At 49.4% G+C, this 25,954-nt stretch overlaps 1 protein-coding gene across 2 annotated transcripts in view; it reads left to right on the top strand.

Annotated features, from left to right (window-relative positions):
• IRAK2 (interleukin 1 receptor associated kinase 2) overlaps positions 1-25,954 on the top strand; it is a 59,005-nt gene that overhangs the window by 10,785 nt on the left and 22,266 nt on the right. Inside the window, exons 3-6 of one of the 2 annotated variants that reach the window (XM_034996388.1) lie at positions 15,547-15,657; positions 21,239-21,339; positions 23,240-23,434; positions 23,519-23,583. In XM_034996388.1, the coding sequence (XP_034852279.1) occupies positions 15,547-15,657; positions 21,239-21,339; positions 23,240-23,434; positions 23,519-23,583 (472 nt within the window). Of the gene's footprint in view, positions 1-15,510; positions 15,658-21,238; positions 21,340-23,239; positions 23,435-23,518; positions 23,584-25,954 lie in introns of both variants that reach the window. The other variant, XM_034996387.1, reaches the window with a different exon arrangement.

Genomic DNA, 25,954 nt, shown 5'->3' with positions numbered 1-25,954 from the left:
AGGGACACAGTCTCACTAGATGAAGGACAGTTCCTCTCATAGCAGGAGTCCCTGTCTGGGGGCAGTTGTGGGGAAGGCAGATCCTGCTCACAGGGCGGGGAGTGATGCACCAGCATGAGACTCAGGCTGACCCCCGGCCCTCCAGCCCCAGCAGTGTAATCTCTAAGTCAGGAGTGGGCACGTCTCCAGACACGGCCACCCCTAAGCCTCTGCAGCCTCGGCTCGGGTCTGGCCGCCTCCCCAAGCTGACTGTTTTCCTCAGACTAGGGAGGGATGGTCCGCTCAGCCACCAGACCCCCCACACCTCTGGGACTTCCTGAGACCCCTCCCCGGCCCGCCAGCCCTTCTGTCCCGAGAGGGTTCCCTTCGGTGCTGTCAGACAGCATCCCTGCCCTCACGTGCCCCGCCCCCACGTCCTCGTCCTGGTCCGCTGGGGGTGCCCGGGGCAGCTGGGGGTGCTGTGGCTTCACAGGAACGCGGTGAGGCGGCACCACTCAGCCCTCCGCTGTTACAGGGGTGGGTCCCGCCCTTTCCCTGGGCTTTAGTCTCCCCGCCGCGGTCCGGCGGAGGCGGGCTGGACGACGTCGGAGCCCCCCCGGGACACTCATGGTGCCGTGGCCCCCGTCATCCCGCGGACCTTGCGGCATTTCAGTTGGCTGGTGTGACTGGCACCTGCCCCTTTAGCCGTGTGCAGACCCTGGCTTGTCTGCACCCCCAGAGCCTGGTGGATGGGGAGAAACGGTTAGCACTGAATGTGCCCTCAGATATTTTTCACATTTTGAGAGAATTAATGATAGGCTCCTAATGGGCTGGCAAAGAGGCAGGGAGGGAGGGGGAGGGGCAACGCCGCCAGAGCAAGTGCAGTTGGAATCCAGGGGCCCGGGTTTCCAGCTCAGTCCACTCTGGGGAGGGGGCTGGTGGCTCGGGGCCCGCAGCACAGCCTGGTTTTGTCTCTCCCGAGTGGCTGAGATGCTGCAGGGGTGTCCCGAGGCCCGAAAGCAGACAAGCACCAGGGACTGGGAAAGGCCTCTGGTTGGACATAGCAACTTGCCGTTGACGTCAAAACCTGACTGTTGACTAATCTGGAACATATTCTTAACGATTTGAGGTCAACAAACAATATAGTGCCAACTTTAAAGAAACACACTCATGGCAGCAAGACACTCGGTTTTACGCTAACAGTGACTGAGCACTTTCGACGTGCCAGTCTCCTCCCAACATTTCCGAGGAGCCCCTTCTCCCCCTGAGGAAACGAGAATGGCTAAGTGACCCCCCTCCCTGCAAGGGCACAAGTCTGGTCATGGGTAGGGATGGAGGGTGCACCCAGGCGTGTCTGGATCCAGCACCCTTGTTCTTAGCTTTTCTCACAGAAACCTCTTTGGGCTTCCAGACAACAGCCATAGTTTTTCTGTCAGCATCTCTTCTGTCTAGAATTTGACTCAGATCCCTGCTGTCCTGGCCCAGCTGCCTCCAACCTGTCAGGACTATGCGAGTCTACCTTTGTTCCCCAAACCTCTTCTCTCTTCCCCCTCTAGCCCTGCTGATTAAATTTGTCTGAGGAAAAGAGACTGAGGCTTCTTTCCACATCCACACATCTCCTGGCTATTCTTCTGAGAGCCTGGTTGTGTTCTTACTATAGCTTTGCGTCCTCAGGCAGGACACTTCCCCTTTTTGTATCTTGTTTTTTTCATTAGTTTAAAAAAAGCAGAAAGTGCTATAAATCTCTGCCCCTTTGTGGAGGTGAACACAGAGGGCGTATTCTGTATGTGTGAAGCATTTTAAGTTTCTGTAGTCCAACTAGTCAAAGCCATTTTCCCTTCCCTAATCGTAACATTAGTTAAACCTTATTTTTCATTAACTTGCTCAGCTGCTTCCGGCAGTTTGAGAACCCGACTTCTGCCTACCACTTCTTAAAGGGCTTTAAGAATAGATTTGATAGGGGAGGTGGGTGGGAGGATGCGGTAACTTGGTGACGGGTATTAAGGAGGGCATGTGATGGAATGAGCACTGGGTGTTAAATGCAACTAATGAATCACTAAACTTTACCTCTGAAACACAATATGTTAATAAATTGACTTTATTTATTTATTTATTTATTTTAAGATTTTATTTATTTATTTGACAGAGAGAGACACAGCGAGAGAGGGAACACAAGCAGGGGGAGTGGGAGAGGGAGAAGCAGGCCTCCCGCTGATCAGGGAGCCCGATGTGGGGCTCGATCCCAGCACCCTGGGATCATGACCTGAGCCGAAGGCAGACGCTCAACAACTGAGCCACCCAGGCGCCCCAAATTGATTTTAAATAATAAAAAAAAAGAAGAGATTGGATAGAACCGTGCTTGAAAACCACACACACCAGAGGTCCTGGGAATAAACTGGCTTCCTCGGAGACTTGCATCTCCAGATAATATATTTGCATTTGACAGAGGCCTTCTGAAGACGGTGCCTGAACTGAAAGGTGGTGCGTTGGGCCCGCTGGGGGCCACCCTGCGTCTGGTCTCTTGAAATCAAGTACTGTGGGTGGCTGCTAGTGTGGTTGGGTAAAGAGCTGCGTCTGTGGGTCTCCGTTCCTTCATATTTTCTCGGCCATCATTGCCAAGACCACTGTTACTCTGTTTGTCACACTCGCAACATTAAATGTTACAAGAATTAGAATAAGTTAGCACAGAAGGCTTACTACCTAACCCCCCATTCCTCCAGCAGCTCTGTTTGCCAGGGTCAACCCCTTTTTATTCTTTGAGCTGTTTCTTGGTACTTGTCTGTATTAACATTTCTGGTTCACCGCTGCTGTTAAGGGCAGACGACAGTGACATTTTAATTAAGACCTTTACTTCTCTCTCCTGTGACAGTCCAAGCTGCCCAGGGCTGAATGGGCAGCTTCAGGGCATCAAGGATCAGGGGTTTTGTTTGGTTTTGTTTTTTGTAATGCTCTGCTGCCTTGGACACCTGGCTGCCCTTCACACCTGACAGGACTACTCCGAGCTTCGCATGCACCTTCCAGCTGTGGCACAACGGGCTTGGAAGGCAAGGTGCACGACTAACTTGCCTTCCAAGCCACTGGCCAGGACCTAGTCACATGATAGCACCTAGTTGCAGGGGAGGCTGGGAAATGTAATCTGTAGCTGGGAGGTTATGTGCACAACGAAAACTTCTATTACGTTAGAGGAGGAGGGAATAAATATTGGAGGGACAGCAGTCTCTCTATAATTCTCCCCTTTCGGCCACCCAAATATCCGTATACACCTGCCTTCTCACACCTAAAACATGCTCACCGTTTCCCCAAGGGAGACAGGCCAGAGGACCTAATCGGTTTCTTCCTTTAGCTCAAGGCCCAGGATCTGGGGGATCAGGCCCTCATGGTGCAGTACCTCTCCACCAAAGAGAAGTTATCGGCTACCCTTCCCCCAGCACACCCAGAACCCCGCGGTGGTATCTGAACAGGAAGCCACAATCAGAACTCTCCCATTTGAAATGAGAAACACGCTGGAGCCACTCATTTGTAGCAGGTGACAAACCTGGCTGAGCAGCAGTTGTGAAGGTCCCTCCCAGGCCAGGGGAGTAAGTTGTGTGCTTGATCCATCTGCGTCCCCTTCTTCTTCTCAGTAGATCAGGGGTTCTCAAAGTGTGGTCCCCAGACTTCTAAGCATCAGCATCACCTTGAACTCGTTAGAGATGCAAAATCTTGGGTCGCCTCATCTGCTGATTCAGAAACTCCGGGGCTGGTGGGGTCCTGGGTCTGTGTTTTAACAAGTGGGGTGAGGGGTGGGGGCAGGTGTTGGGGGGTGGGGAAGCTTCCCTGTTCATTATTCTCTGTGGCCTCATCTGAAGTGGGAACTGAAGAGAGGCTGCCCTTACAGGGGGCTACTAGGCTTTCACAGCCCACTTCCTCCTGGTCTGGGATATGTAGTTTCTAGCCAGGCAGCCATATGTCTAGCTAAAACTTCTAGAATGTGGGAAGACGGGGGGGCATTCTCTGCCGTATTAGTACCATCTCTAAATAAGGTGCTTATACTGTCCTTTTCATATTTATTAATTTAAATATTATCCACTGACTTTCTAAAAGAAGAGGATTCAGCTTATACACAGCTCCTCTCCCTTTCTAATACATTTATATCACGATTTTTAGTTCCTCTGTAGATTGCTTTTGCAATGTTTAATGAACATCCTTACATTTCTGATTCTTTTTCCATTCAGCTCTAGGCAATGCCTGTTGATTCTCTCCTTTGTAAGATGACGTTGTCCCTTCTCTTGCCCTTTCTTACCCCATTCTCTCTACTTTCACCTCCCAGCTTTGGGCAAAGACCAGTTGTAAAGTAGTCCTCCATGGATGTTGTCACAGCCCTAGGCTCTGCTAAGCCCACAGCGAAGAGCTTGGTCTTGGATGAAACCCTAATCTCTGGGTCAGGACATGAAGGGGAATGCTGTCTGTGTGTCCTGATTGACAGATGTCTTGCCATAGGAAAGTACTGTGTGTATAAGGCATCTGCAGGGTGAATCATAGTCTAGAGTAGCATTTCCTAAACCACGTGCCTCAGAAGAGTGCTCCAGCAAGATATGCCCCCTGCAAACAAAGAGTTCATGAGTAACTAAACTTGGGAAATCCTGTATGCTTTTATCAGTGCCCCCTACCTTTGGAGATTCATAATGCAAACCATTGTATTAAGGCTCTGATAAGTCCTGCAGCAAAGAGATCTATTTAGGCCAGTGTTTTCCATTTATATTTGACCATGGAACCCCTTTTCATTTGATGCTTATAAATAGTCCCACGGAACCAACACATTGTGGGAATCACTGCTCTAGTGAAATGGTGACCGTGATGAAATTTGCCGGGCATTTCAGGGGAGCTTCATGAAGGAGAGACTGGGGGGTCAGGGGCAGATTTTTATGGTCAGGCCAGCATTCGGCTTCAGAGGAATCTGACGCAAGGGGCCAAGGCTAACCATCACCCTGGGGCTCAAAACATGACGGTCCTACTCCCAAGAGGGACTTTTCCTGACTATCAGGCTTGGGTGGGGGTTGGGGGGGGGACCATGCACCAGGCTCCAGAGCCTAAGTTCTAACATCTTGGGTGCGTGGGAGCAGGATTCAAGGCAGAGGCCACAGTATCGGAGCCGTGGCTCCCAACCAAAGGGATTGGCTATCATCACTGCTGAGCTCTAGAGCTGGTTAAATGCCACCAAAGGCAGCCTAGGAGCTGAGCCTGCCGATGGTGAGGATCAGAGGGCTCTAGCTCTGGAAGACTGGAAACCAAGTGTGCCTAACCTGTGAGATAAAGCTCTGCCTCCTTCCTCCCCACAGAGAGTTAGATACATGGAAGCTGGGCCAGAGAGTCAATAATGAACTAAAGAAATATTTATCAAGTGCCCTCTTCTATACGCTAGGTACTAGGGACACAGCAATGAAAATACAGACGGGGTCCTAGACTTCAGGGAGCCTGCAGTCTAGTGTGGGAGACACATCTTGACAGGAGGATGACACGGAGACAAGCACAGGGTGAGGTGGAAGAGGGCAGGATTTGAGCTCATGGGGCGAAGCTTCCCTGAGGAAGCGAAACCTGAGCCTCCATCAGAAGGACGAGTGAAACTAGTGAGTGAGGGACCACACGATCATTTCGAGGCAGAGGACACAGCTCATGCAAAGGCCTGAAGGTGGGAAGGGGTGATGTTTGAGGACCCAAACAGAGGCCATGGGGGCCTCAGCAAGACAGTGCGGCGGGCTGAGCCTGGGAGAGGGCAGGGTGCAGGGTCAGGCCACCTGAGGCCTCGCAGGCCGTGGTCAAGAGCTGCTTTCTCAGGGAGGGAAGGGAAGATTTTGGAGGACTTGTGTCTGAAGTGTGCCCATTGTTCTGGCCGCTGTGTGGAATAGGGGACTGTGAGGTTCTGAGTAGGAGCCCAAGAAGCTTCTGGAATCGGAAGGGATCGGGAGGTTTTATCTTTCCTCCTGCTGCTACCATCTTCCCGGGAGTTTTCTTTGGACTTTTACAGTTTTCACACAGTGTCATTTTGGTTGTGCAACCTTGATGTTTTCTGACTTTTGGTTTGGCGTCTCACCAGAGTCATTTCCTTCCTGGAGCTGGGTTCTCACTGAATGGGGAATTTTTGGCTGCCGCCTAAAGTGAAACGGAAGAGAATGATCTCTTTCCCTCCCAAAGAGCCCGAGCTATTGCCAGGGCCAGACGGGGCTCATGTCTTTGCTGTCTTGGAAGGCTTCCCAATATCTGTCCTTTCCAAGCTAGGGAATGACAACGCGTGGATAGGATTCAGGGCTACTGGAGAAGTGGCCCGGAGGTGGCACTGTATTTGGCCAAGACCTCCCCAGGCCAGGAGTCCGCCTAACTGGTTCTAGTTATAACTTGTATTTAGCACCTAATATGTGCCAGGTAGGCATCTTACTTCATAAATCTTATTATTCCCATTTTATAGATGTGGAAACTGAGGCTCAGAGATTAACTAACACGCCGAAAGCCACATTGCTAGTAAGTAATGGGCTGGGATGGGGACCCAGGTCTGCTTGACCTTAAACCCTACTGGGGTAGGTCACTAGATGGCATCAGGTCTCACTTTTCCCCTCTGTAAAAAGGCACACATATTGCCCTGTCTATTATTCTCATAAACCGGGAAGCTGCAAAACATAAGAGATGGTGAGGTTTTTAAAAAGTTAGTGCTGATGGGGCACCTGGGTGGCTCAGTCAGCTAAGCGTCTGCCTTAGGCTTGGGTCATGATCCCAGGGTCCTGGGATTGAGCCCCACATCGGACTCCCTGCTCAGTGGGGAGCCTGCTTCTCCCTCTCCCTCTGCCTACCGTTCTGCCTACTTGGGTTCTCTCTCTATCTCTCTGTCAAATAAATAAAATCTTTTTTTTTTTTTTTTTAGATTTTTTATTTATTTATTTGAGAGAGAGAGAGAATGAGAGACAGAGAGCATGAGAGGGAGGAGGGTCGGGGGAGAAGCAGACTCCCTGCCGAGCAGGGAGCCCGATGTGGGACTCGATCCCAGGACTCCGGGATCATGACCTGAGCCGAAGGCAGTCGCCTAACCAACTGAGCCACCCAGGTGCCCAAATAAATAAAATCTTAAAAAAAAAAGTTACTGCTGTGTGGCTCAGGACAGGTCACCTGACTTTCTTTCCACACATTAGTTACTCCACTGGAACAGAGCGAGGCTTTAATCACTGTGGGGATTTTGGGGGGTTGTGTGAGAATGAACAGAGCATATGTGCAATGCATCTAAATTAGTCCCCAATTTTTTAGAGAGGGAAGGTGAGAGCTGGAATGAAAGGAACTGCCCTTTATTGAACTCCTGCTCTGTGCTAAGCTAGCGTAACTAGCTAGCGTAACTGCTCCCGTGGGTTGCAAGTTTTGAACACATATTGAGATCATCCGTTAACCAGGATAGGCTGGGTTATGTTGCAGTCGTGGATAAACCCTGAAACCTCCGTTGTTCAACACCACACAGATGGATTTCTCAAAGTCCGGTGCTGCTGGCTCTGTCTTCTGGAACACATGGCTTCCGGGGTCAGTGTGACTGGGGAAGAGAGGCCTGAAAGAGGCTCACTGGCTCTTCCTTGCTCCATCCAGAAAGTGACAGTAGCATTTCCACTTAAAACCCATTGGCCACAACCAGTCATGTGGCCCAGCTTAATCGCAAGGGAGGCTGGGTATGAGAGGGAGCAAAGGAGTCTCTGGTAAGCAGTGTCTTGCCCATAGATTACTTCAGTTCATGGGGGTGGATGATAAGGTTGTACCCAACCATGGCCCGTGGGGTCTCACATGGTCTAACCCTTGCCCAGCTCTTTCACCTCATCTGTGCCACTTTCCCCTTCATTTACAGCTCAGCCACTAGGGTCATCCTTCCTCTGAAGAGATACACCAAGCTGTTTCCTGCCTCAGGACCTTCGTATATGTTCTCCTTAGAATGCTGGTCTCTCCCCAACTCCCTTGCACCTTCCCGTGGCTAATCCTTCTCATTGTTTGAGTCTCTGCTTAAATGGTATCTGCCTACAGAAGCCTTCCCTGGCTTCCCTAAGTCAGTCTGTCGGGTACCCCTCCCTCTGTCGAGTTAGTTTTCACCAGAAAACTTCTCCCAGTTGATAATTAGAAATCTCTTATTTAACTAGCTTAATGTTGGGATCATGTCAGTTTTGATAATGGATGGCATCCCCAGTCCCTAATACAATGAATGAATGAATGGGGAAGGATAAATCATTTTAGCAGCTGGTGGAGTACAGGTCCAATGGAGAACCAGAGATAGAGCAATTAGGAAGGTCCGTTGGGAGGTCATTCTCTCAGATTTACCTAATTTTGTGTCTAGCTTGAATTGGGAGTTTTGAGTGTGTGTGTGTGTGTGTGTGTGTGTCGGTGTTGGACTTTGGATATCCAGGAGGGTCCAGCCCAGAGATTAAAAGGGAAAGGAAAAAAGAGGGCCCAGAAAGCTATGTTTGTCACTGATATGGCCAGTTGGCACCGGGGTTCTTTGGTTATGGCTGAGTCACTTTTATTTGTTCTAGAAGGATCCATTTCAGCCTCATGAGTCAGCTGAAGAGTAATAATGATTACATCACTGTTTATCGTGGGGACTGTGGAAGGAGGGAGGGATTTCCAGATTGTGCTCACTGAGGAAAGACCTCATTGGCGGTTAGAGTCCCCTCTGCTCAAGTGTTGGTTTCTGGGTTTGTCACAGTGTTCAGTGTCCCTGTGCAGCTGGGGAGGAGACCCCAGGCCTCTCTCCCACGGGCTCAGCATGCATAAGCCTTTCAATCGAAGGAAATGGGGCATAAAATAAGCAAAATATAAATAACTATTCTAGGTTTCGCTTGTTTTGAATATATAAAACAGAGATAGCAGTTGAACCTTTTCCCCAGAGCTGTTATCTGAATTAAATAGGCCACGCATAGGGGCGCCTGGCTGGCTCAGTTGGTAGAGCATGTGACTCTTGATCTCAGGGTTGTAAGTTTGAGCCCCATGTTACGTGTAGAGATTACTTGAAAATAAAATCTTCGGAGCGCCTGGGTGGCTCAGTTGGTTAAGCGACTGCCTTCGGCTCAGATCATGATCCCGGAGTCCTGGGATTGAGTTCCACATCGGGCTTCCTGCTCAGCAAGGAGTCTGCTTCTCCCTCTGACCCTCCTCTCTCTCATGTTCTCTGTCTCTCATTCTCTCTCTCTCAAATAAATAAAATCTTTAAAAAAAAAAAAAAAGAAAAGAAAATCTTCAAAAAAACCAGGTCATGCATATGAGAAAGCACTTAGGAGAGAGCCTGACCTAGGGTTGGGGATGGTGATAATAACCACAGTAAATAAGAATAATAGCGTATCACTGTTGAGTTGCTTATTTCATCCTCATGGCTACTCTGTGGGAGTTGGGGTACGGGTCCTCATCTTGTTTGTCACATGAGACAGGAACGTTTACCTGGCCAGTGAGCCTGACCCCGGGCTTCCCCATGGGAAGCATGTGAAATGCTGTGAGCTCATCATTTGGCTCCACAGCATAAGTGATTCTTGCTCATTAAAGAGAGCATGGGACATCCCAGAAATACAGAGCAGAGAGAAAAAGAAATCAGGCCTGTCACCCACTGTGAACCATGAAGGACACACAGAGAAACGCTTGGCTCCCGTATCTCTGTCCCCTGGTGCCCGAAACTCAACCCTCATCCCTCTGGAAAGTTCCTTTGGGGAACTTTCAGGAACATCCAGACTCTGATTTAGTTGTTCTGAGAACCTATATGTCAACCCCTCACTGCTCACAGTCACTGAAACTGTTACTTCAGTCACTGGCATCCCCTCCCCATCCCTGGGGGTCCACCCGTGTGTAGCAAGGTTGGCTTCCGACAGCACAGGCAGGCGGAAGCAGGTCCTACCTCTCCTCCTGCTGGGTTCCCCTGTTACTCTGCCACACAGCCACTGTGCCTTTTGAGACCATTCCACCGCCTGCTGAGAGTCACAGTTACCATGAGAGCCTTTAAAATGCTGACCATAGCCATTCACCCCAAATGCTTCCTTCACAGTCCCTACGTTGGGGATCAGAGGTTCTTTCTCTGCGCTTTTTGGGCAGGGAGAGAAGGCAGAGGATGGCCGTTTGCACAGTTTGTGCCCTGTCCCTGGCCTCGGGCTGGCGGCTTTGCACATCTTGTCCCACTGAGTCCTGAGGCAGTCCTGGGACAGAGAGGTTATAACCACTCTGACTCCACAGATAGACGCAAATGATGCTCAGGGTTAAGAAATTTGCCCTCGGCACACAGGTGGGAATTGTAGGGGCTGGACCTGGAAACAAAGGGGAGCTTCCCCACCCTATGCTCCGTTCTACTCTTTGATCACAATTTATATTTTTGGATCTCATGATGCTGCAGAATCAACTTGACGTGTGTAGAATCGTTTTTTTGAGGATATAATCTCGGGAAAAAAGCACGAGGCTTCCCCTATCTATCTGTCGTAGGAATGACATCACCCAGCTTGCTGCCAGTCTCCCCTTGGCAGACAGGAAACCTACGGTGAGATTTAATGTTTGTGACGACCCTTTTTCTCACTAATGTTTGGGCTTCATTTGCCCCATCCTGTCATCGATATTCTGTTTTTACTTCAATAAGCGCTCGGGTGTGGCAGCCTGAAAGAGTGGGCGTCGTATCGGCCTGGCTATCAGAGATCAGGTTTCCAGGCATGAAACGTAGAGAAGCCACACTGTCTCCCTCTCTTGGTTTTGATGGCGGGGAAGGAGGCCCTCCCAGGCCCACTGCGCATCTTCTGCCTCAGATCAGGCACCAGCAATGCAAGACGGGAAGTGGAGATGTTTAATGTTTATGCCTCTTATTTATTAAAGATTTCTATTTATTTATTTGAGAGAGTGAGCAAGCGAGAAAACACAAGCAGGGAGAGGGGCAGAGGGAGAAGCAGACTCCCCGCCGAGCAGGAAGCCCCAGGGGGCCCCATCCTGGGACCCCGCAATCATGACCTGAGTCGAAGGCAGACGCTCAACCGACTGAGCCACCCAGGCGTCCCTTGTACCTCTTATTTATTGTCAGCACTTCAGATACATCTGAAAACTCCCAGTATGCTGAGACAGGGGTTTCACAGGAAAATGAAGTTTGTCATCAGATTGTCGCTGTGGGCCTGACGTGGGGCTCTGTCAGCTTACCTCTGTGGCGCATGTGACCCTTGGAGGTTGACTAGGTGGGAGGGCGGGTGTCAGCCCGGAATGTGCTGGCAGGTAGGCCCTGCCGAGGCCACAGGACAGTTCTCCCCTCCCTGTGTGGGGTCCCCGACCCCTGAGTGCTGGCCCGTGACCCACTGTGCCAGCTGTAGGCCACTACGTGTCACCGCAAAAGAACAGAAAAACAAAGAGAAAAGCTGAACTCTTCCTTAGGATGAAAACATAATGAAGCCTTTTATGTACCGCATGGGTGGAGGCCCTAGAGGTCCGCCGCAGATGGGCTGGTGGCCTCAGTGTTCCTGCCAGATACGTCCTAACAGACCAAGATTTGTGCCGAAAGAGAAATAAAAAACAGACCCCAGCAACAGGACGCTGCTGCCAGGTCAGGCCCGGATGTCCCCTCCCCCACCCCCCTCATTTGACAATGAGGAAACCAGGGCTCAGTGGGGCCCGCACACAGGGGAAGGTGCTGGTGCTTCTGGGGTCACAGACAGTTCAGGGTGCAGGTAGGACCTTCGGGAAGGAAGTGCAGCTGGGAGCAACTCCTCTGGTTGTGGCCTGGCCTCTGTGGGAAGTGGCAGTCTGAGGTCCCCTTCACCAGCAGGCCTGGCCCGCCCAGCGCGAGGGGAGCTGGGGCCAGGATGTGGTGAGAATACTTGTAGTGAAAATATCAAGAACACATCATAAACAGTGGGTGGCAAAAACCAAAAGTGAGTCGGATCTGAATGTCGAGATCACCTGCTTGCTAATCCGGGTCAGATGGATTCCCCAGCAAAAATGGCTACTCACTCTAGCTTGGAAGACTCCGTTCTGGTCATTATTGGAGCTAACTAGCTTGCTTCCTGATTGATTTTTTTTTTTCCTTAGGAAACATACTTTACTTTGCAACCAATGCATGATCATTGTTAAAAAATTCTACAGTGTGAATAAATGGAAAGCCAACCAACCAACCAACCAACGTAGCCCATAATGTAAAATCATTGATAATCACATTACCCAGAAGTAATCACTGTTCACATTTTGTATATGTTCTTCATCTTCTTTTTCTCTTTATACACAGATGTCTTCTATACTTTTATACAGTATTTTACAGAAAACTTGTTACATAGTTTATAAGCTCTGTTGTCACTCAATGGTGTAGTAATACCTTTCCATGTCAGTGGATGGGATAGACACATACATCTTTTTAGTTGCTATTAAAGTGAATTAAGAAAAACACCCACACAAGTTAAAACACTTTAATGAACAGTCACATTTCTAGAGACAGAAAGTAGAATGGTGGGTGCCAGGGGCTGTGGGGGAAGGGATGGGAAGTTGGTTTTTAATGGGGACAGAGTTCAGTTTGGGAAAGCGAAAAGGTTCTGGTGGTGGATGGTGGGGATGGTTGTACAACAGGGTGCTTGGACGTAATGCCTCTGGACCGTGCACTTAAAAATGGCGTAGGCGGTAAATTTTATGTCATGCGTAATTTACCACAGTAAAAAATATATATAATAAGAAATTTAAACACAGTGTGAATGATTCAGAGTTGTGTTAAGTAAAAACTGAAAGAGTCCCATCCTACCCTCCTTCCACTCAATATGTGGGCTGTTGAAGAGATAACCAATATTTTATTTTATTTTTAAAGATTTTATTTATGTATTTGACAGAGAGAGACACAGCTAGAGAGGGAACACAAGCAGGGGGAGTGGGAGAGGGAGAAGCAGGCTCCCCACAGAGCAGGGAGCCCAATGTGGGGCTTGATCCCAGGACCCTGGGATCATGACCTGAGCTGACGGCAGACGCCCAGCGACTGAGCCACCCAGGTGCCCCAAGATAACCCATATTTTAAAAATATCATAGCAACAACCATGAAGTTCCCATGTTGGCGCTGAGCAGGTTGTACACACTGTGTCCCTTAGTCCTCACAAAAGGGGCGTGAGGTCAACAGAGCTGGGAGGTCGTGGGGCTGGTTTCCATCCCAGAGCCTGAACTTGAAATAGCTCAGCTCTGCTACTTCTTCTTTTTTTAAGATTTTATTTTTAGGGGCACCTGGGTGGCCCAGTCGGTTGGGCGTCTGCCTTCGGCTCAGGTCATGATCCTGGAGTCCCGGGATAGAGCCCCACATCGGGCTCCCTGCTCTGTGGGGAGCCTGCTTCTCCCTCTGCCCCTTCCCCCACCCCGCTTGTGCGCTTGCTCTCTTTCTCTCAAGTAAATAAATACAATCTTAAAAAAAAAAAAGATTTTATTTTTAAGGAAGCTATATGCCCAACTTGGGGCTCAAACTCACGACCCCAAGATCAAGAGGCACACACTCCACCAACTGAGCCAGCTGGGCGGCACTGCTACTTCTTTCATAATTTTATTTAAGAGGTAATAATAAGAGGCGCTTGGGTGGCTCAGTCCGTTAAGAGATAATAATGACAAGTCATTGTCAGGAAAGGAGAAAGTCACCCATCATCCAGCGCTCAGCCTCCTTACTACTTTCTTGCATTCCCTGCAGCCTTTCTTCCCACGCTCCCACCCTTTTCTCCTGCTTTGTGCAGGTAGTCCCGGGGTGGTGCCATCTGCAGAGGGGGCTGGGGGGCTGGGGGGGGAGCACAACAGTGGTGTCCGAGTACTTCAGCTGAGCCAATCCACCAGGGGCGGCGAAACCAGTCCTAGGTTTGAATATTATCAGTTTGACCGGAGACAAATCATTTCGCCTATCTGAACCACGATGTGCTTAAAAATAAAATGCAGACAATTCTGTCAGCCGCCAGAGACTGTCGTGAAAATCAGTCTCTGTGGTTCCATACAAGCATAGTGCCATGCATTGTTAGGCATTATTGTTCTAGTCGCAAAGCTTGGGTTTGAAAAGCTTGGCCCCTCGGTAATGGTTTTGTTTAGAGAGAGACACAGTTGATCTGCCGGAGGAATTGCTACCGCAGGGAGACTCAAAAGTTGGAGACGTTTTGTCCTAGCCCCACCTGATGCATGTGTGAGCAAGTCAGAGGCTTTCCCCAGGAATTCAGTGCCCCTGTTTTTGTGGTTCTCAAATACGGGTTCGCCCCAGACCACCGGAGGGTGAAGGGCCTTGAACGCAGGGCTGTGGACTTTGGGTTTGATCTGGATGGTAATGGGGAGATACAAAGATTTGGGAGAAGAGTGTGTACTTCATCCGGACAGTGGGAGGTCGTAAAGGCTTTAGACGGGGAAGTGAAGAGACAAGACTTGTATTTTAGCAAGATGTGGCCTGGGGAGGGGTCTGGAGGCTGCCCCAGCTGGAGGCGGCCGCCGGCTGGGGGAGACGAGGCCAGGACGGCGGCGGAGGAGGCGAGAGGAAGCTGCATCACAGACTGCATGCGGCCTCTGTGAAGCTGGTTGGGAGCTGGTGTAGATACGCCCTCACAGAACCTTTGGGGTTTCCCACCTTGGTGCAAAGGGGAAGGGATTCCTCTCAAGAACCAGGGAACCTCCACCCAGGCTTCTCCGGCCAGTCCTGCCTGCCCAGGCGGTGTGATCTTTGGCCAGCCACTTAACCTGCTCAGGCCTCAGTTTCCTCATTTCTAATGGGGACGAAATGCAAACCACTTGTGAGGATTTGAAGGATGCCCACTGGGCATGGCATGCTTGGCACTCACTTGACATAGGGGCTGTTTGCAGGGTCCCCATCTGTAAGACGGGGAAGGATACACATGATTCCACTGCTTGTAGGACCTGCCAGACTTTCATATTTAGGGGCCCTACTAGGGACTTGGTGGAGTGAATATCTTTAACTTCCTCCCATGTTCAGGGAAATGTATAGTCTACAAAGCCCTTTTACGTCTATGTTCCCATTACCTTCCTCTTAACAGCCCTGGGAGGTAGGCACACAGATACTGTCATTATTACCCTCTCCATTTTATTTTATTTTATTTTTTAAAAGATTATTTATTTATTTGAGATAGAGAGAGTGAGAGCAAGTGAGCATGAGCGGGGGAGGGGCACAGGGAGAGGGAGAAGCAGACTCCCTGCTTAGTGGGGAGCCTGATGTGGGGCTCAATCTCACAACCCTCGATCATGACCTGAGCCGAAGGCAGACGCTTAACCGACTGAGCTATGCAGGCTCCCCAACCCTCTCTAGTTTATAGTTGAGGGAACAGGTTCAGAGGAGACTGTCTTGTCTAAGGTCACACTGCTGGTAGGATCCGAAGCCAGCTTTGTGTGACTCAGTGTCAGAGCTGGACCGATCACAGGAGATTGTCGTGTGCCCCGACTACCTACATGGGGAGGCCGAGGCCAGGAGGGAAAGAACTCACTGGGCCACAGTGAATTCGAGGTGGAGCCAGGAATAGAGCCCAGGTCTCTGACTTGTAGACCCCGCCTCTTCATTGAGTAATAGTAACTTTCTTTCTTTCTACCTTGTTTCAGGGAAACCAGTTCCTAAAGTCAAGTCTTCTTCCCTAGACTTCCCGGATGCTGCAAAGCCAGGAAGGCTGCTGGCAGCTTCTGTAAGAAACACTGAAGATGAACAGGAAAAGGGGCCATCCGTGAGGCCAGATGCCTTTCCAAGTCCAGGTATTTTAAATTAAATTTCATTTTTTAATTTAAAGGAAAGGTATTTAAGGAAATGTTTTATCTATCAGGATACTGAGCTCAGTGTATAATAGCAAACAAATTGGAAACAACAAGGGGGATGGTACAATTAATGACAGTCGGTCAGAACAATACAATACTGTTAAAAATGATGTGGATGTGTATACATACACGGAAACATGCTCACAGTATATTGAATTAAAAAAGCAAAAAAAAAGTCAGATGCCAGCAGAATATATACTGCTTATTATCATTTTTACAGAAAGAGAAAAGATAGCTCTGTAATTGAGGGCTCTCTCTGTGCTGGACACGCCGCCTTACGTAATCCTCAGTTGGCTGTACAAGTTAGGTATGGTGATTATCCCCATTTTACAGATGGGGAAACTGAAGCATGGAGAGGTTACGCAGCCCGCTAAGGTCATATGCTCTGGGACCCAGGTATTTTCCCTGTGGTTTCCCGAGCCCCAAACATGGGCTGGTCCTCCTGCTGGCTCCAGCCTGGTAGCCTGATGACCTCTCTGTTCTGCACGGGCCCGTGGCCGGGCTGGGGCCTGGCCCTCTCAGCTGTGCAGTGGGGCACCGTGGTCCTGCCTGCCCCCCTCCCTCTCCTCTTCCCGGCACACATCTGCTGCTTTCCTCTACGGCACCTGAGCTGCTGAGAGAAGTGATTTGCTCAAGGTCACGCAAGTAGGAAGTAGCATCTGAGCAGTGTGGTTTAGATGCCTCTGTTCCTGACAATGCACACACTGCTATCCCAGAGCCTTTTGACCACTTCAGATTTGTCTCCACCCCCTTGTGCCCAGGGAAGGGTTCAGGGACAGTTTGCCAAATGATGGAAAGACTCAGCCTGCGGATGGATGGCTTCCCTGGGGCGGTGTCGGTGGGGGGGGGGCGGGGGGCGGGGGAGGACACCACTGTTCACACTATTCACACCTGCGTGTCCATTCTCACCACCTCTCCCCAGGGGCCTGGCCTCCCTTCTGCTCTCCTGTAGGCTCCCGAGTGGTGAGCTGAATGTCCCACATCCAAGAAATCTCAGTTCATTGATGCTGTTCCTGAAGCCAGGGTCAGCGTTGGCCTAGAGGAGCGTGCCTGGGTTTTTGCATTAGACAAACCTGTATTTGAATCCCACCTCTCAGTTTCTAGCAGGAGAATTACTTAGCTTCTCTGTACCTCAGTTTCTTCATCTAAAAAAGCGGGCACAGGGGCGCCTGCGTGGCTCAGTTGGTTGAGCGTCTGACTCTTGATTTTGGCTAGAGTCATGCTCTCAGGGTTGTGAAATCGAGTCCCACATCAGGCTCGGTGCTCGGTGCGGAGTCTGTTTGAGAGGGTCTCCCTCTCCCCTGCCCCTCCCCCCACTCACACGCATGGATGCACACGCGCTCTCTCTCTAAATGAATAAATAAAATCTTAAAAAAAATTAAAAAGCAGGCACAGTAATGAAAGCCTATGTCAGCATGTAGTAAGGAATCAAACACCTCAGTGTTGCTACCATTAGGTGCTCATCAAATGTTAGTTAATATTAGCAGTGTTCCGGATACCCCAGATAGGCTGAAGCTGGGGAAATAATTCTAGGCCAGGGAGTCTGAACTGTTAACTGTAGCTAAAGATAAAAACAAACAAAAACAAGGGCAGAACTTTGATCAGCAGTTAAAGATAAGGGGAAGTGGTCCTAAAGCAAATGCATACTGATCGATGGCCAAAGGGAAGAATCATAGCAAAGCAGGGAAATTCTAGGGGAATGCTGGCCCAGATGGGGGAGGTGATAGGGGTCACAACCTCTGGTATTCCTTATCTAGGGCTACTGTAGAAACCAGCCTCATCTGGTGAGGCCTTTGCACCGTTCCCTTTCTTGAATGGCCCTTGGGAACACATGTGTCCCAGCGAGTCAAGATGACAAACACAGTCTACAGATGGAGGAAGGAAGCTGGTTGTCTATCTTTGCCCCAACTAGAAATAATCATTAATTTAATCTAATAACCCAAACCCCATCTGCTCTCGGGAAAACCCTAAAGTTCCATTGGGCCCCAGAGTTCAAGCTGACTGATTATCTTGTTGGAGTGGAAAATGCGGAGGTGGGGGGTGGGACGGGGGGCAGGGGACAGAGAGAGGTGGCGGCAACATGACCTCCTGACCTGCTGTGTGTAGGAGCTTTTTGTGCCCCACAGAGTTGCCCAGGGATGTGGGGCTCTTATGCCCCCCTGGACAGAGGGGGAAGGATGCATAACCCGCTGAAGCCTCATGGCTGAGAAAGCGGTGGGACCAGGATCCAGCTTAGGCCAGTTGCCCCAGAACCCACACGGTAACCCCTGCATGTCTTGACTCCCTCGTGGGTGGGAAGGAAATGGGAAAGAGACAGGGAGGAGGAAACTGGATGAGCAGGAAAGCCACAGACAGGTGGTGAGCAGCTCATTAAATGAACTCACAGAGCCGGACTTCAGAGATGAGGGCTTTGGTGGCTGACGCCAACTGTCACAAAGCCGTAGCTCTAGGAGAGGCCGGCGGGCTATCTGTCAGAATCTCTCATTCTGCGTGTAGTTCTACCAGCTTTGGGACTCCCTGTGTGCCAGAGACTGACCTCAGTGCTTTGTAACTGTCATCTCGGTTATTTAGTCTGGACAAGAACTCTACAAGGAATGGGCTTTTATTGTTCTTTGTGCATCTGAGAAAGCTCAAAGAAATGAAGTACAGGTCACCCAAGTTCAAATCTTTGTAATGGAAGAGCCAGGACTTGAGCCCATTTCTCTCTGCTACGGACAAAGGAGCTCCTCAGGTAGCTCCTCAGGCAGCCCCAGGGCAGGATGCAGAAAACCTCCCATCAGATACAGCACCTCCCCAGTGCTCTTTACTCATGCCTTCAGTGACGCAGCTCAGCATGACGAGATTCGGCATATTCTGCTGGGGAAAGCAGACTTTCCAGAAAGATTTCCGTAGGAAATGTTTTTTTTCGTAAAAGTTTTGGCACATGGAGTGTGAGTGCTTTGGAAAAGACGTGTGTGAGGATGAGTGTCTCCCCTGACCCAGGGCTTCCACTAAGCATTTACAAAGCAAGTCTAGTTCTTATCTGATTTGTCAGCTTGTGGCATTGGCTCAAATCCCATTCCTTTTTCCCCCAAAACCACAGGGATAAGGAGCCCCTCCTTCAACCAGTAGCCCTCATATGTCACAAGGGCAGACCTCGGTGACACCCTCCCAACCTCAGGCGAACCCCGGGCATCAAGCCAGAGCAGAAAGTCATGGTTAATGTGAGGCCAGTGCTGGCCTGGGAGTCACTGGGCAAAGGGAGAGGGAGAGGGACCATCTGCTCACTGAGAACCCTGCCCCGAGGCCAGGATAGGGCAGAACTTGAGGAAGGAAGCAGAGGGAAATGGAGCGACCACGGAGCAGTGGTCCCCAGGGCGTGGAGCCCGGCTCCCCGTGGTACAAGAGAGCATGGATGTTAGAAAAGATGTACATCTCATGCACAAAAAACTAGGGATTTCAAGGCTAAATACATAATGTGTGAATTAAAGTGGACTGAAAGAGAAACATCAAGTCACTCACAGTGAGGTGGCTCAGAGACACAGCCAACAGTTAGGAGATGGATGAACATGACCACAGTTTGGGGACCCGGGCCAAGCGTACTGAGCCGAGGCCAAGAGCAGGCAGGGCATGGGTAGAGGCAGCAATGGAAGGGAGACTTTTTGCAAGGCAGGGTCCCTGGGCCCGCCAGCAGAGGCCTGTATTGGACCAGGTCACCTGAGAAGCAGGAGGATCTTCACAGGACAAAGGCCTGAGTGAAAATGGGGAAGGAGCTGGGCGAAGCTGGAGGAGGCTTGGGGTCTGGGGGAGGGAGAGAGGGTGGGAAAGTTGGGTGGGAGTGTCTAAGGGAGTGTCCTTAGGGAGATCAGGGCCCTGGGTCTCCCCTTCTTCTCCCCTCCACACTCAGTCACGGGGAGCAGCCCCTGGGAAGCTTAGGCAGATGTGGTGATGGATTTGAGAGAGTGGCATGGCTCTAGTCCGCTGTCGAGAGGTCTAGAGCAGCGGACTCAGGGAGAGAGGCTTAGGGTGCCCCTCCTCTTGGGCTCTGTGGGGATGAAAGAGTCTTAGCCTGCATTAGGTGAGCTTTGTTTTATCAACTGCCTGGGTTAATAGTTTAGTAAGCCCGATTCTAGCTTCATCAGGGTGCTATTTTCAGTTTTCTGAATTAAATTTTCTTTTATGGCCAGAGTTGCAGATTAATCACTCATTTCCTGATGTTATAAACCAGAAATATCTGAAGCAGATGGATTGGGCCAGCAACCGTGGGGTCAAGGCCAGGTTCCCTTGGAGGGCTGGCACCCAGTTACTCAGAGGCCATCCCAGCCATGGGGCCACCTGGGTGTTTCCAGATGGTGACATCTGAAGCTTCTGGCTTCTGGCCGAGGTCCGCTCCTGCGTGGATCGGCCCCCACAGCTCATCCCTCATTCTGTCTCATCCCTGGCTTGCACCCGCTCTAATTCACCCAACTCCAGACTGCCTCGTTCATGTTCAGGTTAATCTTTTTCTGGTGCCCTGTGAAGAAATGTCACCTCTTTAACCTGGCTTTTACCTGACCCCAAACTATTCTTCAAGCCTTCTCTCTCCTGAATCTTCTTCATTCACTAAGGCATTAAGAGCACGGACTCCAGGGGCACTGAGTTGGCTCAGTCAGTTAAATGGCCAACTCTTGATCTCAGCTCAGGTCTTGAACTCAGGGTCGTTAAGTTCAAGCCCTGCGTTGGGCTCCATGCCCCACGTTGGGTGTCCTGCATGGAGCCCACTTTAAAAAAAAAAAAAGAGCATGGACTCCAGAGGCACTGGCTGTGTGCCCTTGGAAAGGTTACTTCACTTCTCTCTGCCTCAGTTTCACCATCGGTAAAAAGAACATAATGGTACCTGTCTCCTAGGATTGTTGTGAGGGTTCAGTGACTTAACAAAGTGACTCATTTAGAGCAGGGCCTTGTGTAACATCGGTGTTGGCTGGCTAAGCCTGCCTGAGTGCTTTCTGCATGCCCGGGCTTGCCGGCTCTCATGCCTCTGCACAGCCGGTCCCACTCCCTCAATGCCTTATGTCCACTTTTTGAAATCCTCTGTGAAACCCTCCTTGGCCTCCCAACCTGCTTTCGTGGCCTCTTTGCTGCCTCTGCCCTTAGAGGCTGGTTATTGCCACTGCTGCTGCAATGGAATTTTCTGGAAGGCGGGTTCCATAGCTGATCACCTCTGTGTCCTTCATTGCTCCTTGTGTGGGAGGTGGGCCAGCGTAGGGCTTGGAAGTCACACGGATCTCCATCTGAAGCCTGGCTCTGCCACTTACTCGCTGTGTGGCCCTGGGCCAGTAGCCGCCTCCAGTGCCTCCATTTCCGCCCCCGCCCAGTGGGAGTCATATATGGAACCAGCCCATGGTTGTTACAGAGCTTCCCCGAGCTAGCTCGTGAGGAGCGTGCAGGCTGGCACCCGGGGCTGTCAGGAAATAGCAGGTGTCATTAGTGACAAAAGTGTGGAGTGAAGGAGAAACTGGTGTGGGAACCGGTTGAGAACCCCTCCTGTCTTCCTCCTTTCCAGGGCCCGCTCCAGCCAGAGCCAACCTCCTGCCTCCTTCTACAGATGCCCCTCATTCCTTAAAAACCAAGTCAGTTGACTTTCCTGTTTCACCTGATTCAAAGGTAAATCTCCCCCCCATCCCCATGTGGCTCTTCCTCAGAAATGCAATGTGCCGGGGCTCCTGGCTGGCTCAGTCAGTAGAGCTTACAGCTCTTGATCTCGGGGTCGTGAGTTCGAGCCCGACGTTGGGTAGAGAGATTACTTAAAAGAATAAACTGGGGGAAAAAGAGTAATGTATTGGGACCAATGTGGGGGCCAGGGGTTAGGGGGATAGGGAGAAAGGAGACTTGTGGAATTACTCCAGGCTTCTAAGGCTAAATGCAGGCTGTCAATGCAGCTAGGGCCTGGGGGCCTGGGGTTGGGGTGACTGGAGAGGGTGCACTTTACATGAATACGTGTTTTTAATGAGCTTTTCCATTCTTTGTGTTTAAATGAGAGCTAATACATGGCATCTTTCTCCCTCCAAAATATATTGGTTACATTTATACTAAGTCATTTGCTTACAAACCACCTCTCTTCTAACCTTTTTCCACCCAATACATGTCTGAGTTATCCTGAATTTTCAATGACTTGGGTCCAGAACCACAAAGGCACTCTTGTCTTCGTGGGCCTTTTCTTTCCTTCATTAAAAAAAAAAAAAAAAAAATCAAGGATTATATTTTACAATTGCATTGGCACAAAGATGAACCTAATCCAAGCTGGATTAAAAATTAAAACATTTTCTTTGACTCTAAAAGTTCATTTTTGTTCTGGCTTTAAAAGAAATCAAAATATTTTTGTGGGTCTCCAAAAGTGTCCTGGGCAGGGCGCCTGGCAAAAAAGCCAATACTACATGGGTCTGGTTAATGAGACTCTTTCATAAAGGAGATGGGCACTTAAGCATGGTTTTGTTTTGTTTTGTTTTTAATTTGTTTGTTTTTATAATTAATAATTTTCAAAGACAATTTAATAATTGATAGATTGATCATGATATAATGTTAAGTGAAAACATCAAAGGGGCGCCTGGGTGGCTCAGTCGTTAGACGTCTGCCTTCGGCTCAGGTCATGATCCCAGGGTCCTGGGATCAAGCCCCACATCGGGCTTCCTGCTTGGCGGGAAGCCTGCTTCTCCCTCTCCCACTCCCCTTGCTTGTGTTCCCTCTCTTGCTGTGTCTCTCTCTGTCAAATAAATAAATAAAAAATCTTCAAAAAAAAAAAAAGGTGAAAACACCAGAAGTCAAAACTATGTGTATGGCATGATCCCAATTTTAAAAATAAATCCCGTGTATCTAATTTATAAGAAATACCTTAAACTTTCATAGCAGTTCCGTGGATAATGGGATCGTGGGATGGTTTTTTCCCCTCCAATTTTCTAAAACAGTCTGTAAGAGCATAGATAGCTTTAAAAAAAAAGTTAAACTTCTGTGCACCTCTTTTTAAGAAGGTACGTGACTGAAGCAGAGCTGCTTTTCAGAGGCTCACACAGAATTACGTTTGGTTATGTGAACCTAGGTCCTGCTTCCCAGCATGTATACCATGTATAGGACCCAGGGCACCAGTTCAGCCATTGACCAGCTCTGTGACCTCACCTTAGCTCTCTGACCTCCTTGGTTCTCACTTTTATAAACTGGGGAAAAAGACAAAACAAAAAAACCCAGCCATGTTCCAGGAATATTCACATCTTAGTTAATCTTCAGGATTACTCTCCAGAGTACTATTGTTATCTTCATTTTTGCTGCTGTGGAAATTAAGGTTCAGAGAGGTTAAGTTACTTACTCAAGGTCACAGAGCCAGTTAGAAGCAGAGCTGGGATCTGAGCTGGCCCTATCCATGTCCTATAAAGGACTATTTCTCCTCACTGGACAAGATGAACTCCTCCACCCCTTCAGCTTTGATGATCTAAGATTCCCTGAGGTAGTAGGGAAAAAATATTTTCCATATTAATTCCATATTAATCTCCATCTCTTCTCTCTGCATTCCCAGGACTTTAGCACCTCCCTTCCTAAGCAGGAAACACTTGTAAGCTGGGCTGAAGATAGCCTTTTCTGGAGTGAGGCAGACGTGGTCCAGGCAACTGATAACTTCAACCAAAACCACAAAATCAGTGAGGGGACCTTTGCTGACATCTACAAAGGGCAAAGGCATGGCACGCCATTCGTCTTCAAGAAGCTCAGAGAGGCGAGCTCTTCTTGGTTTCTAGTAAGGGGTGGAGGCTATATTGGGTGAGGCTGGATTTTCATGTTTCATGGTCTTTTCCCACAGGTGGCCTACTCAGGTCCAGGACTGGTCGAAAAATTCTTCCAGGCAGAGGTACAAATTTGTCATAGGTAAGCCTCCCCTTTGGAAAACACTTTGCTTAGTAATGATGACAGCTAACCTCTATATAGTGCTTCCTGTGTGCCAGGCATGTCTGAAGTACTCCACATGTAAAAATTCATTTAATCCGCACAAGAACCTTGTAACGTTGCTGCTGTTATTAGCATTATTTTGCACATGCACAAATTGAGGCCCAGAGAGGTTAAGTGTCTTGTCCAAGATTGCGCAGCTAGTAAGTGGCAGAGCTGGAGTTTGAACCTAGGTTGGTCTGGCTTCATAGTCCATGCTTTCTCCATGAAGCAACTGTATGCATAGATTAGAATCATCAAAGAACCTTGGCTCGCTTGGCCCCGCTCTTTCCTTCCAGGGTGGAAGAAATCTGTTTCTATCCCATTTTTCTGAGATGGGCAGAGATTTACTGTTTCCAACTCTAATGGCAAATCCCTCTTAAACTGTATTTCCAGAGCAGGGGTTGGCAAATGATGCCCTGTGGGCTAGATCGGGCCGTGCCTGTGTGTGTGGTCTGATTGCTAAGAATGGGTTCTCCATTTTCAGAGGGTTGAAAAAAAAGAAGAATATTTCATGATACCTGAAAAGTATATGAAATTCAGCTTTCAGTGTCCACAATAAAATTTTACTGGAACACAGCCGCACGTACTTATTTCTGTCTTCTCTGTGGCTGTTTTTGTGAGATAGTGTACAATTGAGTACTCACAACAGAGACCGTATTGGCCTACAAAGTCTAAAATATTTACTACCTAGCCCTTGGCAGATAAATTTTTTAAAAGATTTATTTATTTATTTTGAGAGAGAGATGGGGGAGGGGAAGAGGGAGAGGGAAAGAGTCCCAAGCAGACTCTGCGCTGAGTGAGACCACTCCCCGAGCCGACCCCTAGAGTCCGACGTTCAGCTGACTGCACCACCCAGGTGCCCCGACAGAGAAATGTTGTCTTGAGCCATAAAGTCTTGAGCAATAAAGACCTGCAAAAGTCATCCTCAAACCTGCTCATTTTACAGATGGGGAAACTGAGGCTGAGAAGGGCAGTGAAACTGCCTGTCCCAGAGCTGGCAGGGGACTGGAAAAGAGAACGGGAAGGACCTGGGGAGACTTGCTCTGGCTCTGCCGTCACTGACTGATGAATTTAACAAAGGCATATTGGGCACCTGTCGGGCGCTGGACGCCAGCTGTCATTCAACCTTGGCAAGTCGCTCTCTGGGTTTCCTCTGCCAGCATGCAGCCCTGGGCGAGGAATGCATGATTAGTGTGGCGTATCTTAAGAAATAAAGAAAATCATAAATAAGAAATAGAAATCACCTGTTTTCTGTAGCACCTATAAATAACTACTCCTGTGTTAGTATTTAGATATATTTTCTTTAAACTTTTCTCTATTCATACATGTGTATGAATAAACACACACATATTTAATAAAAAATGAAAGTATAATTCCCCTTTCCATTTTGGCAAAGTGCCTTCCTGGAGTCAGCAGACACCCCATTCACTGACTGGGCAAACGTGAGTTGTCAAGGCCTTTTTTGGCTCTAGGGAGAATACACAGCCCCTGCCTTCGGAATAGTTATGGTCCAGAAGGGACTGACTATAAATGACTCTCCTGAATGTGAAAAGTGCAGTAGGACAGGCTGAGGAGAGTGGAGGAGGGCAGGAGGGATTGGGCAGGAGGCCATTATGATAGTCCTGTGGAGCATCCATCAGAGTCCGACTCAAGGTAGAGGAGAGGGGGAATGAAGGGGACAGTTGGAAAGCTATTTATGATGGTGAATGCTGACTAATTAGATGGGGGAGGTAAAGAGGTTTCCAGGAACTGCATGGAGACTGCAGAGGTGCCCTTTGTTGAGATAATAACTGGGCACAGAAGCGGGTTTGGGACTTGTTGAGTCTAGGGTGTTCACCTGGAGGATCAGGATGCAAATAGACATTCAGGTCTAGAGCTTAGGAAGGGGCTGCAATGAGAGATCTGGGGAGTGTTCCCCATAGAGGTGGGAGATACCTGGAGACACAGCTGATAAAATGATGAGCTGAGCCGGGGGTACTTAGGTTTCAGAGGAAGGCAGAGGAGGCGGGTCTTAGTGAAAAAAGCCAAGAGAGAGCAGTCAGAGAGGTAGGAAGAGTCTGGAGGGAAAAGTGACTCAGAACCTAGCAGAAGAGGATTTCAGGGAAGAACCCAGTCCTGGGAGTCCAATAGACCTGCAGTCTGATCCTGCCTTCCCTGCTTGCTGGTCATGATGGTGAGCAAGTTCCTTAACCTCTAACCTCTAAGGTAGGGTAAGTTTGAGCTCCTTGACTTCAAACTTGTTGAAGGCAGGCAGTTTTCATCTCTCTACCCTGGTGCTGGGCCCTCAGGGGTCAGAGCATTTGGTACCTGG

The sequence above is a fragment of the Mirounga leonina genome, unplaced genomic scaffold, assembly GCF_011800145.1.
Source record: "Mirounga leonina isolate KUSES-001 unplaced genomic scaffold, KU_Mleo_1.0 Mir_94, whole genome shotgun sequence".
NCBI classification, from domain to species: Eukaryota; Metazoa; Chordata; class Mammalia; order Carnivora; family Phocidae; genus Mirounga; species Mirounga leonina.
The sequence above is the reverse complement of the archived record's forward strand: the minus strand, read 5'-3'. Positions and strand labels throughout refer to the sequence as shown.